Source organism: Monocercomonoides exilis (genome assembly GCF_001643675.1).
Source record: "Monocercomonoides exilis strain PA203 chromosome Unknown scaffold11-1913109, whole genome shotgun sequence".
In the NCBI taxonomy this organism is placed as follows: Eukaryota; Preaxostyla; order Oxymonadida; family Polymastigidae; genus Monocercomonoides; species Monocercomonoides exilis.
In genome coordinates this window covers 54418-68032 of record NW_027150556.1, presented here as the reverse complement: position 1 = coordinate 68032, position 13615 = coordinate 54418, and the positions used below count along the sequence as shown (strand labels likewise).

At 35.3% G+C, this 13615-nt stretch overlaps 1 protein-coding gene across 1 annotated transcript; it reads right to left on the bottom strand.

Annotated features, from left to right (window-relative positions):
- Window positions 1-9538: 9538 nt before the first annotated feature.
- MONOS_17262 (uncharacterized protein) lies at window positions 9539-9877 on the bottom strand (the record flags this gene model as incomplete). The annotated part of the gene is made up of 2 exons (XM_067870165.1): window positions 9539-9792; window positions 9841-9877. The coding sequence occupies 2 exons, from the start codon at window positions 9875-9877 to the stop codon at window positions 9539-9541; spliced, it is 291 nt and encodes a 96-aa protein (XP_067731430.1).
- Between the last annotated feature and the right edge of the window lie 3738 nt (window positions 9878-13615).

Sequence of the window (13615 nt, the reverse complement as noted above, 5' to 3'; positions counted from 1 at the left end):
GTATTTGGGGCACTTTTGATACTAGCCGATATTTTCTAGTATCAGTATACTCTTTATTACACTACGCCGAGGTTTTGGTGGCGTAGTGTAATTTTGAGATTTTTTAGTATCAAAGCAGGTTTTTCGATGACCTCGTTTTTGTAGTGTAATTGTAGTATGAAAAAGGAAAAAACGCGAAAACCCGGGCGTAGTGTAATTGAGTGTATGAGTTTTTGGAAAAGATGGTGTTTGTAGTGCGGGCTATCGGGGATTTTTACGGAAGTATACTTAGGGGGACACCCCCCGAAAAAATTTTTTTTCTGACTTCATTTTTTTTCGACAAAAGTTGTCTGGTGAGGATAGTCTGAGCCAGGGCTTATGTGATATGGGGTTAGTATAGAAGTGTGACTTGTATATGAAACTCCATAGGAAAAAAAGTGGATTTTGAATGAAAAATTTATATAGGGGGCTGTCTATTAGACTGAGGGATTGTGTAATAGTGGTCTATTGTATATATATGTATATAGTATTATGTCATATGTATAGCAAATAGGTGAGTAGGCTTGTATGTTAAGGAAGATAGTATATGGTATTTGAATGGGAATAATATGTATATGTCTCTTTGAATGAAATACCTTGCATGATTATACAGAAACTCACTGAGTGAAGTATAAATGAAGGTGGTTCAAAAAGAGTGGGTTTGTTGGTTCTGATAAGAATGAAAAGCAACATGTGATTGTATATAAGGGCATCACAATACATGTTTTATGAAAACATCTTCTGGTAGCAATGGCTGATCAGATGGGTCGAATAATAAAGTGAGTTGTTTGAATCTTTGAGTCTGATGTGTAATAATGTTGGATGAAGAGGTTTGGATGACTCTAATAAAATCGATGTGTCTGAGAAGTTGTTGTGAGAGAGTGCTATGCTAGTAGTGAATGTGTGTTGTGAGGCAGTATAGTATATGGTTATGTGTTGTGAAGTAGTTTGATTTGGATGCAATGAATCCATCTTGGAGAACTGCTTGATTTTAGAAAAGCAATAATGTGGGGATGTGTGTGAAAGTGTTGGGGTGTTTTGTTGTTGGAAATACATGTATGTTGACTTGTTTGAATATTGTAGAAAAGAGTACTTCATGAAGTCGAGACCTTGTCTATATGTATGGTGTGGTCGATATGTATATGTGTATATCATTGATTGAGTTCAGATGGATTGTTATTGCACAATGGAGTTTGGTTGCCTAATATGTGGGGGTTTGGTTTGACTATCGAGAGATAGAATGTGACAATGATGAAATCAAAATGAACAAATGTTTTATTGTTTGTTTGTTTGAAGACATAAATGTCATGTTTCTATTTGTTGAAAGTATTTGAACTGTTACAATTATTTGCCACTTTTTTTACAAGGTGAAAATATAATTGTGAGATGCGAATGAAAAATCATATTGTAATGATCTATCAGAGCTTTTTTATATTATCTGTTTTGATGATGAGAAAAGTGTTTTGATATTGAGATTACATTGTGATAATACAAATATTAATGATTATGATTGGATGACTTAATAACTATAAAATCAGTTATTAAGTTGATCTGAAAGAAAATAATGTGTTAATATTTGAGAAGGGAAAATATTGTGTCTATTCTTAAAATATCATCAACATGTTTGTGAATGGTGATGTTTTAATAATTATGACTAAAATACTATATTATGTTGTGTTTAACAAAACAATATGATATATATTATTTTATATTAGAAAAAACATTAGTTAAAATTTTTAATTAATGTTTTTTCTTTTTATAAATGTATCTGGTCGATTCTGCCAGTAGTCATATGCTTGTCTCAAAGATTAAGCCATGCATGTGTCAGTATAAATAACTTGTATTTATGAAACTGCGAATGGCTCATTACAACAGTTATAATTTATTTGACAATGACAATGTTATATTTTTGATAGAAATATAATTTACTACATGGATAGCCGTAGTAATTCTAGAGCTAATACATGCGAGAATTCATTTTTCTTTTTGTTTTTCGGAATGGAAAGAAGGGTGGGTTTGAAAAAGATCCGACTAGGTATTTCAGCAATGAGATGCCTTAGGGAAGGATTGTATTTATTAGATCGAAAACCATTAGGAATAGTTTAAATGTTTGATTCTATATGGATCAAAAACTTATTTCGGCACATGTTTGAAGCCTCGCAAGGGGTGTAATGATGTGTGTCCATTGAGAAAGATAATGGTGATTCATGATAAATGTCGAATTGCCAGGGTGGGTTAAGAGCCCATCGTCTTGGCAATGTGTCATTGAAATTTCTGACCTATCAACTGATGATGGTAGGATAGAGGCCTACCATGGTATTGACGGGTAACGGAGAATTAGGGTTCGATTCCGGAGAGGGAGCCTGAGAGATGGCTACCACTTCCAAGGAAGGCAGCAGGCGCGCAAATTACCCAATCCCAATCAATGACGTATATGGGGAGGTAGTGACAAAAAATAACAAAGCGGGGTATCTAATGGTATTCTGCTATTGGAATGGTTTCAATGTAAATGCTTGAAAGAGAAACAATTAGAGGGCAAGTCTGGTGCCAGCAGCCGCGGTAATTCCAGCTCTAATAGTGTATACTAAAATTGCTGCAGTTAAAAAGCTCGTAGTTGGATTTTGGAGTTTTTAATTGTTCGAGGGGGCGAGATGTTTCTCTATACTTAGTCCTGCTTCATTTTTCTTTTTTTTAAATTAGCTTTCGGGTTGATTTAGAATTTGGAATTTGAAGTGATTGGAGGGTATTAATGAGGGGATATTTGAAAATCATGGTATTGTTTTTAATCTTGCATCAAGATTTATTTCTTGTTGTTTGATTGACTCAATATCTTTCAAGTATCTTATGCTTGCCTTGAATTTGAATAACCTCGAATCCCTTTTTGGAGAAGTCTTTGGGCTTTTTCAAAAAAGGGGTAAATGTTTTCGAAATTATTAATATATCACTTAAATGTTGATTTATATTAATTGTTTCTCTTTGTCAAAGAAGAGGAAAATTTCGGAGAGTTTACTTTGAAGAAAATGGAGTGTTCAAAGCAGGCGTTTTTTTTGTAATGAAAGAAATTCGCTACTGAACACATTAGCATGGAATAATAAAATAAGACACCTGATGTGTTTTAAATTTGATAATGAAAAAAAATAAGGAGACTTATTTTGTTTTTGTTATCAAACACATTCGAGTCTTAAACAAAATGAAAGGGGAATTTATTTCTCTTTTGTTTTGTTTATCGATTTGAGTTTTATTGGTTTTTGAAACAGGTGTAATGATTAAGAGGGACAGTTGGGGGTATCTGTATTGCATAGTCAGAGGTGGAATTCTTGGATTTATGCAAGACAAACAAGTGCGAAAGCATTTACCAAGGATGTTTTCATTAATCAAGAACGAAAGTTAGGGGATCGAAGGCGATCAGAAACCGCTCTAGTCTTAACTATAAACGATGCCAACTAGGGATTGGAGGGAATTTATTTTTTTAATTCGCTTTTCCAATTATATCTATCTTTCGCGAGATAGGTTTGGGATTTATCACTAGAAATAGTGAAGTGAGTTTGCTTTTAAAATTATAACAAAAAAATGAAAGAGGTAACTTTTGTTATTGTCGTTTGTTTTTTTGTTTTTAAGCCCCATCAGCACCTTTAGAGAAATCGATTAAGTCTCTGGGTTCTGGGGGGAGTATGGTCGCAAGTCTGAAACTTAAAGAAATTGACGGAAGGGCACCACCAGGTGTGGAGCCTGCGGCTTAATTTGACTCAACACGGGGAAACTTACCAGGTCCAGACACGGGAAGGATTGACAGATTGATAGTTCTTTCTTGATTCCGTGGGTGGTGGTGCATGGTCGTTCTTAGTTGGTGGAGTGATTTGTCTGGTTAATTCCGATAACGAACGAGACCTCAACCTGCTAAATAGGGTGATAATTTTGAAAAGTGTCTGTAAGGTGGCTTTGCGATTTTTTTCTCAGCCGTTCTCTCTCGGGAGGATTGTTGAGAAAGTCGGGAAGTTGTCTGAGATCTTTTAATGGTTAATATTGAAATATATATTTTGAGATAGCTCATTAAGCTTTCAGGATGGATTTGTTTTGAGCAGTTTCGGCTGTTTGGAAGAAGTTTGTTTTGGAAGTGAGTTATTGAAATTATCATTAAAATATTTCGATATGGATTGTAATTCTCTTTTAGTTATTTTATTCTATCATGGCTCTTCACGGGGTTGTGGTGGAAGGCTAAAGGGGCTCTGGATCTATATTCGAACCTACTTAGAGGGACTACCATGGTTGCACATGGGGGAAGCATGAGGCAATAACAGGTCTGTGATGCCCTTAGATGTTCTGGGCCGCACGCGCGCTACACTGATAAAGTCAACAAGTTGTTTTTGGGTGTGTTAAATCAAAAAAATAGTGTTTTTTGTTTCAGGGCTTCTTTATGGGGCTTTGAAAGGGGGATGCTATTTTTTAACACATGCAATTCCCTTATCCGAAAGGATTGGGTAATCTTTTGAAACTTTATCGTGATGGGGATTGATCTTTGTAATTTTGGATCATGAACGAGGAATACCTAGTAAGTGCAATTCATCAGATTGCGCTGATTACGTCCCTGCCCTTTGTACACACCGCCCGTCGCTCCTACCGATTGAATGATCAGATGAAATGTCTGGATTGTTGGATCTTGTGAGGGTTTCGATTCTCTAGGATTTAATTAGAAGGACAGTAAATCTTATTATTTAGAGGAAGGAGAAGTCGTAACAAGGTTTCCGTAGGTGAACCTGCGGAAGGATCATTAACGTTTATTTAACAATTAAAACAATTAGATAAATTTAAAAATAATAAAGAGGTTAATAATGATTATGAACGATATTATTACAAATAGAAAGTTTTTTTAAAAATAGAAAAATTAAAAAAACTTTTGGCAGTGGATATCTTGGCTCTTGTATCGATGAAGAACGCAGCAAAGCGCGATAGCTAATGCGAATCGCAGAAATCTACGAGTCATCAAAATTTTGAACGCATATTGCGGTTTCTCAGTTATTTCTATAATTGAGGGACCATGCTTGTTTCAGAATTGGTTATAAATTTATTATAAATCTATTTAAATCAAAATAGATTTGTTTTATATTATTTGAGATTAAATTTTCTATTATGAAAATATAATCTTTAATTATTATTAATAATAATAATTTCTTTTTCAAATAGAAATAATAATATTAAAATAATATTGAAATATTAATATAAATTTTAATATTAAATGAATGATGAGAAAGAATATTTTAATAATTATGATTATCAATCTGAAATATCAAGCAAGATTACCCGCTGAACTGAAGCATCTTAATAAGCGGAGGAAAAGAAACTAACGAGGATTCCTTTAGTACCTGCGAGGGAAGAAGGAAAAGCCCAAAGTTAAAATCTTATTATGAGTTAGTTGAGAAGAAAGGCAACTTTTGACTTGGCTAACAATTGATAGAAAGTAATAAGAGTTGTACTTTAAAGATGTAATTTCTCTTGGGGGTCAAACTCTGAGAGATTAATGTCAGTGACGGGAATATGATTTAGAGATCAAAATTTCTATTTTTGTTTTTGGAAAGGAATGCCGGAGAGGGTAATAGCCCCGTTTATATAGTAAAAAGTAGATCTCGATTCCTACTGAAGGAAGATGTGGCAGGGTCAAACTTGTCATGGCTTTTTTTGGTTTAAATGTCACGGTTGGACATTACAATCATAGAGTCGGGTTGTTTGAGATTGCAACCCTAATTGGGTGGTAAGCTTCATCCAAGGCTAAATATTGACAAGAGACCGATAGCGAACAAGTACCGTGAGGGAAAGATGAAAAGAACTTTGAAAAGAGAATGAAAGTAGTGCTTGAAACTGCCAAAAGGACAAGCGATATAAAATTTAGAAAGTGCAGAGATGTTTTTTATTAATATAATTAAATTATTTTCTTATGGACATGGAATACTAGAGGGTTGGTGTATTGTGGCCTGAGTGACTTGTAAGCTTAACTGTAAAGTCGGGGGATACATATGAATAGTAATTTATAATTGTTATTGATATCTGATATAAACCCGTGCTTATAAGGATATAAAAGAAAGGTGTAATAGCCGAACCACTTTGCTCAGGATAGCATCATTTCCCTTCTCTTCATATAGGCTGTAAAAGGCTTGTATGGATGAATGTTAAACATAAGAATGCGGTCAATGGTATTCTATAGTTTTGATAATAACCGAAATCCACATAGGAGGAAAGGTGGGAATAGACATTATTGAATATTGTCAGGTTTTTTATTAAACTTGATGATTTCCTATTCTGTTATAATCCTGAAGCAAGACTTACCTATTGGATTCGATACAGGGATAGAATACTTTGTAATAAGTATCTGAGAATATGGATTGGTTAAAGATATCAGATACGGGATGGAAATATCGAGAATACCAGAGTTTACATATATTAGTTCTGGGATGATATTTTTCAATTTATTCCAAATTTTTTAATTAAATCAGATAAGTTGAAGAAGAAACTTGTTTTCTTTTTCTTCATATTTGGTTTTTTAAAAGATTTGTTTCAATTGGTTAAGCTCGCTTGATTATATTGAATTAAGAATAAATGGTAATATTGTCTTATTTATTAGTGAACTAATTGATCTTAAATATGGCGATTCTAATATCGATTTCCTATTCCAAATAAGAAGAATTGACTTTGTTGATGCGCTTTATATCGCCCCGTCTTGAAACACGGACCAAGGAGTCTATCAGATATGCGAGTATTCGGGTGGATAAAACCCAGGGATGCGTAATGAAAGTGAAGGGGATTATTTGGAAAGCCCTTAAATGTGAAGGGGTTATTCGCCGAGAGGGTAAATCCTTTTGGTGGAGATCCTGGCAACATTGACCAACCATAAAGTTTTTGTTAAAAGGTAGTTTTTTTGGGTAAAACCAGGCTGCTTTTCTTATGGTTTGAGTTATAGCATATCTGCTAGGACCCGAAAGATGGTGAACTATGCCTGAATTAGGGTGAAGTCAGAGGAAACTCTGATGGAAGCTCGTAGCGATACTGACGTGCAACTCGTTCGTCAAATTTGGGTATAGGGGCGAAAGACTCATCGAACCATCTAGTAGCTGGTTCCCTCCGAAGTTTCCCCCCGGATAGCAGGAGCTTATAATGAAAGAATGTTTTGTCAGGTAAAGCGAATGATTAGAGGTCTTGGAGAAATAATTTCTTCAACCTATTCTCAAACTCTAAATTGGCAAGGTAATCTTTTAGTGTTCTATTGATGAAGCTGGTAAGAAGGCTTGTAGAATGCTATTTTAAGGAGTCTGGACGTGCTGATTGTTTTGGTTTGCATTTTAAGAAAACCCTAAACATCCGTAGGACTCCGGTAGTCTTTATAAGGATTTGTTTTCTACTACTCGAAAAAGTTGTTTGAAAATCTTTTAGATAAACTTTGATTAACTAATAAAAAGAAAACCCATATTTGTTGAGAAAAATAATAAGCTCTTAGTGGGCCATTTTTGGTAAGCAGAACTGGCGATGCGGGATGAACCGAACGTCATGTTAAAGTGCCTAAATATATGCTCATATAGATACCAGAAAAGGTGTCAATTCATTTTGACAGCAGGACGGTGGCCATGGAAGTTGGTATCCGCTAAGGAGTGTGTAACAACTCACCTGCCGAATGAATTGGCCCTGAAAATGGATGGCGCTGGAGCATATGTAATAGCGATGATACTTATACATGACTAAGCTATGATAGGGAAGTTATAGCTTATGTAGGAGGGCGTGTCGATCAAAAAGGAATAAAAAGGTATTTTGGGGTGATAGGGAAATTTATTTTTCTATTGTTCTGGATATTTTTTTAATAAGTTTTGAAGTTTGTATGTGAATACAAATGGAACGGTCGATAGTGCTGATCTTGGTGGTAGTAGCAAATATTCAAATGGGAGGACCTTCCCAAATGGGGTAATACTTTGAAGACTGAAGTGAAGAAAGGTTCCATGTGAATCTCATTGAGACATGGGTTAGTCGATCCTAAGGTATCGGTTAAATACCGTTTGTTTTCTAAAAATATTCTTAACAAATCGCAAGATTTTTGTTAAGTGTGATATATTTATAGAAATCGAAAGGGAAATAGGTTAATATTCCTATACCGAAATAATAAAGAAAAATTTGGTTTCAAGACTTGTAACAGAGTTTTGGAATAACACTAAAAAATGTGGAGAACAAAAGCGGTAACGCAAAGAAGCCTGAACTCATCGGTAAACATCCCGGGAAGAGTTTTCTTTTCTTCTTAACGACTGATGAAGCTATATAATTAATTTATAAGTTATAAGTTACTTGCTATAGCGGTGACCATGAAAACGATTTATTCGGAGAAGTGGTTACCCAGTCGGAAGAGCCCTCAACTAAATAAAAATGCAGTTTAGAGAAACCTCGGAAGAGGGTACCTTTTAACTGTATTTGAGGTCTTGTATTTCATTATACAGGGATGCAAGTATTATTTGGTCTGGTGCATGTTTAACGATCCATGAAACTTCAGGGGACTGATATTATTTTTTAAGAATTTGATTTTCACACTCGGTCGTACTAATAACCGCAACAGGTCTTCTAGGTGAGTAGCCTCTAGTCAATTAGAAAAAGTAGGTAAGGGAATTCGGCAAAATAGATCCGTAACCTTGGGAAAAGGATTGGCTCTAAGGGTTGAGCCGTTGGGTTCTGGTAATATAAAAAGGGGGAGAAAATGGGGCAACTTGTTTTCTTTTCTTTTTTGGTTGGGTTTATTGAATGTAATATGGAAAGAGGATTTTTTTGAGTTTTGAATTTTGAATGGGGTCAAACTTCATTTGAGATTTGACTTGGAAGGTCAGTTCTGCTATATGAAAAGATAGATTTTGACTTTACCAGAAGTGAAGGATTTGTCAGTTGTGATTGAAGTTTTCGGAACACACAAAAACGGCTTGTGACATGGGGATTGGAATGGCTTATAATTGGCTGGTTGGATAAAGGAAGGAGACTTGTCTTTTTCTTTGTCTGATTCGGATTCTTTTATAAGGGTTTCAGTTTTTGTGTTGCTTGATTATAACAGTTGCCGTTTCTTTGATCTGGATATCCTTTATTTAATCGAAAGATTGTCCCAATATTTATAGCTAGATTACAGTTGGGGTGGCAACATCACACTGATAATATTATATGCTATGGCTTTTATTTAAAATAACAACCGACTTAGAACTGGAACGGACAAGGGGAATCCGACTGTTTAATTAAAACACAGCAATGTGATGGCTGGAAAACGGTGTTAACACATTGTGATTTCTGCCCAGTGCTCTGAATGTCAAAGTGAAGAAATTCAATCAAGCGCGGGTAAACGGCGGGAGTAACTATGACTCTCAACTAATAATATATAAAAGGGAGGCAAAGTGAGATACTTTCAATGGAAGGGTATTTTGACTCACTAGTCGAACTGGTGATATGAAAAAGGAAATGGTGAAATGAAAGAAAAATACTTAGGATTCTGAAAAGGGTCCTGGTATCAGGCATTTGACTATATGGTGGCAATGGGGACCACCTGGACAGCCATTCCTTGATTTATTGGTTTCAAGGGTCTCAAGATGGTGTTCCCAATTATAACATAAGGGATTATGGCATAAATGGGATACTGTGTAATCCGAATTGTAAAATTTGGATCAAGAAGGAATGACATCCGATAGGCAATTGGTCTGTATCTTTTCTTATCTGTCAATTCTGGGTCGGTGAAGTTGTATTGATACTTCCCTTCTGCAGTTTTGGTGAATCCGACTGGTAGATTTGTATCGTCGATGACTTTGCAATATTATTGGACCAAACCAGGTTGAGATAGTGGTTGGATGATCAATCCAGACATTTTTGAGATCTGATTTGTACTTTTCTACTATAAGATCCCTGGAGGAAAGAGATTTCTGACGTTTAACCATTGATTCCTTCTGAACTGTGGGCACACCAGCGGCAACACAACCTGGTACGGGAAGGCTTCCAGCAAGGTAAATGGAGAAAAATAATCTGTTATCTTTGACATGAGTTAATCCCGTGGCGAATCTGAAAAGTGTGAACTTGTCGAGATCGTCGTAGAGCACGGTAAGGTGTGGGTCTGTCGGGAAGGGAATAATCACATCTGTTGATGAAACATTTGTATTTATTCAACCATCCAAGGAGGCTTAAGGGACGTGCCATTCCACACGATGGTTAAAGTGTGCAATGTTTTGAATAGCTCCCACAGAGAAGCAACATTGGGTCAAAGGTTTTCCTATTGGAAAGGTTTTGATTGATTAAAATACTTAAGGTATTAAATGCCTCGTCGGTTAATTTCCGACGCGCATGAATGGATTAACGAGATTCCCACTGTCCCTATCTACTAGCGAACCCACAGCCAAGGGAACGGGCTTGGAAAATCAGCGGGGAAAGAAGACCCTGTTGAGCTTGACTCTAGTCAGAATCTGTGAAATGATTTAGGAGATGTAGAATAAAGCGGAGATTAAAGAGTTAACGGGAGAAGGGATGATGGGTTTTTGATGTTGGGGGCAACTCAATGTTGAAAGCTTGTTGTTTCTTTTCTTTTCTCGACCTTGAAATACCGCTGCTTTTATTATTATTTTACTTATTTGATTAAGGAGAGATACGGTTTGATCTAAAAATATGGCTGTTGGGAATGTTATTAGGTTAATATTCTTTTTTGTTTAATGGTCATATTTCAAACTGTAATTCTGGAACTAAACCTTTTCTATGTCTTCATTCTTGTGAATGGGGATAAGAAATCCAATAAAGTGTTTGTTTTCTTTCGCAAGAGAGATCGCATTTTATTGTAGATATGAGGAATAAATAAGCAAGGGACATTGGGATAATCAAAGATTTCCCTGTTCTATTTTTTGTTTATTAACTAGAATCTCTTTCAAAGACATTTTCTGATGGGGAGTTCGGCTGGGGCGGCACATCTGTTAAACAACAACGCAGGTGTCCTAAGATGAGCTCAGTGAGAACAGAAATCTCACGTAGAACAGAAGGGTAAAAGCTCATTTGATTTGATAATTTTCAGTACGAATGTAAACGGTGAAAGCGTGGCCTACCGATCCTTTGAGTAAAGAGTTAAACTCTTCGAAGCATGAAGCCAGAGGTGTCAGAAAAGTTACCATAGGGATAACTGGCTTGTGGCAGCCAAGCGTTCATAGCGACGTTGCTTTTTGATTCTTCGATGTCGGCTCTTCCTATCATTGCGAAGCAGAATTCGCCAAGTGTTGGATTGTTCACCCACTAACAGGGAACGTGAGCTGGGTTTAGACCGTCGCGAGACAGGTTAGTTTTACCCTACTGATATTGTGTAATTATTGTCAAGATGGTAATTCTAGTAAGTACGAGAGGAACCCTAGAATCGTATAATTGGCATTTGCGGTTAGTTGAGAAACTAGTGCCGCGAAGCTACCATACGTTAGATTATGACTGAACGCCTCTAAGTCAGAATCTATTCCAGAGAATTATAAGAAGACAATTGAAGGATTATATTGATAATCTCCTGGGCATGCCTGTTAAGAAAGGGAATTGATTTTTGGATAAAAATAGAGATATGGAAATTAAGACCATGGCCATCGAGGATATTGACAACCCTCCTATCTACGGTCGGCGACGATTGGATAAGGGAAGATCCTGTTAAAGGGATGTGTGTAAATGGGGTCATATCTTCCAGGTGAGCTGTAGAATAACATATATGACTAGAATATAATGTGATGGGTCTTGTATCTCCTTTAAATGCCTTGTGGATGGAAGCTGGTATATAGACTGAGATTCTATATTATACTGCTTTACAAGGGAGTAAATTTATAAGGAAATTGAGATATTTTATTTCCAAGTCGAGGATCTTGAAGGATTGGTTGTACCGCCTTTGAAAGATTTGGCCGGAACGGTTGGTCCAAAACATAAGGTGAATGTAATTAAAACGGATTTCATTAGTTTGGAATTAATCGTTTCATTCGCTGGACCATATGCCTGGCTATTGTAAAGATAAATGAGAGTATTAAAGGGGTCATGCCTGAGAAGGACGGATTAGACGAATCCATGTTATCAGAGGGCTGTGCGTCTCAGAGTGTTTTGTTTGCACGATTTACTGAGGCTTAACTCTGAATATTGTCCAATTTTATCCATTTTTTTGATTAAGTCATTGATTAAAAAAGTCCGTCTAAAATCTCACAAGTAAATGTTTTAAAATTCATAGATATTCTCTTAAACCTCGTTTGAAGGGATTTAACGTATGAATGATTGAATATAAAAACATTGAAAAAATTTTAACGACGGATGATTGGAAAGCCTTAATAATACCATGGATAAAGTACTACCCCCAAATACATTTTGGGAAAGGAAAAATAAATGGGAATTTGAGGGAATCCAATGTGGGAAAAAGTCATAAAGGATGAAACTTTTATGAGTCAAAAATAAATAATTTCAAAAATAAGTTTCTATCCTCCCCTTGAGAAGAACTTCTTCAAAGAAATGATGATATTAATCTTATTGTTTAAATCATCATTTCTTTGAAGTATTTTTGAATCAAATTTTTGTGATCAAAAAATAACACTTTTAAAAAAAGTTTCTGACTCCAATAAAAGAGAAGAAAGGGACTTCTTCAATGGTTTCAATGTGATGATATTAATCAAATAGATCCATCTTTTTGGATAATATTCACTGAAAACATTGAAGTTTTTTGAGTCAATTTTTGACTTCAAGGAAAAAGTTTCTGATTTCTGAAAAATAGAAAATGAATAAGGAAGAAACCATTACGTGGGGTGGGGGCCGCGCGGCAAACGCGGCAAAAGGGCGGGGAGCGAAAGCGACCGAACTTTGCCGTGGCGCGTCGGCCATTGGGTGGGACTCTTACCCATCAGAAAAGGCCTTCATTTTTTAAAAATAACACCACCATCTTGTCACTCTTGCTATGTACAAATTTGAAGGTTTTCAAATTTTTGTTGAAAATTTTGCCCCTCCCCGAAATCTTTAACTTTTATCTTTTTTCTTTTCATGAACTTTTTACTCTTCTTCATTTTTCGCGAGATGGATGAATATCTGCGCGCAGGATTGATGTGCGCAGATTTCATCCAGCGAGCGCTACTGGAGTAGTAGCGAGATGATCTTTTCCCTAACCTCGCGGTTAGCGAGAAAATTTTGAAAAATAAGGAAAAAAGGGGTCATTTTCAATGGAGAAAATCGATATTTTTGTTTTATTTTTTTTGGAAAAAATACAATATTTTCTTATGAAATATCTTTTTTCTACTTATCCCCTCTCATCTTTTTATATAATTTTTATTAAAATCTGATATGGATACCTCAAGATATGATAAAATTAATTTTTTTTTAACTTTTTATTTTTTATTTTTGATGAAATTTGGATAGAAGATATATGATATGATAATATTAATTATGATGATATAATTGAAAGAATATTGTTAGTTATGGTTGAATAATAATGAAAAAATAACATTCTGAAATATCAACAAAAATAAGATACTTTTTGTTTGCTCAGAACCAACCATCAATATCAGTATTCTTATATGTTATTATCATCTTTATTATATATATTATATTATATAAAATAACCAATTGAATT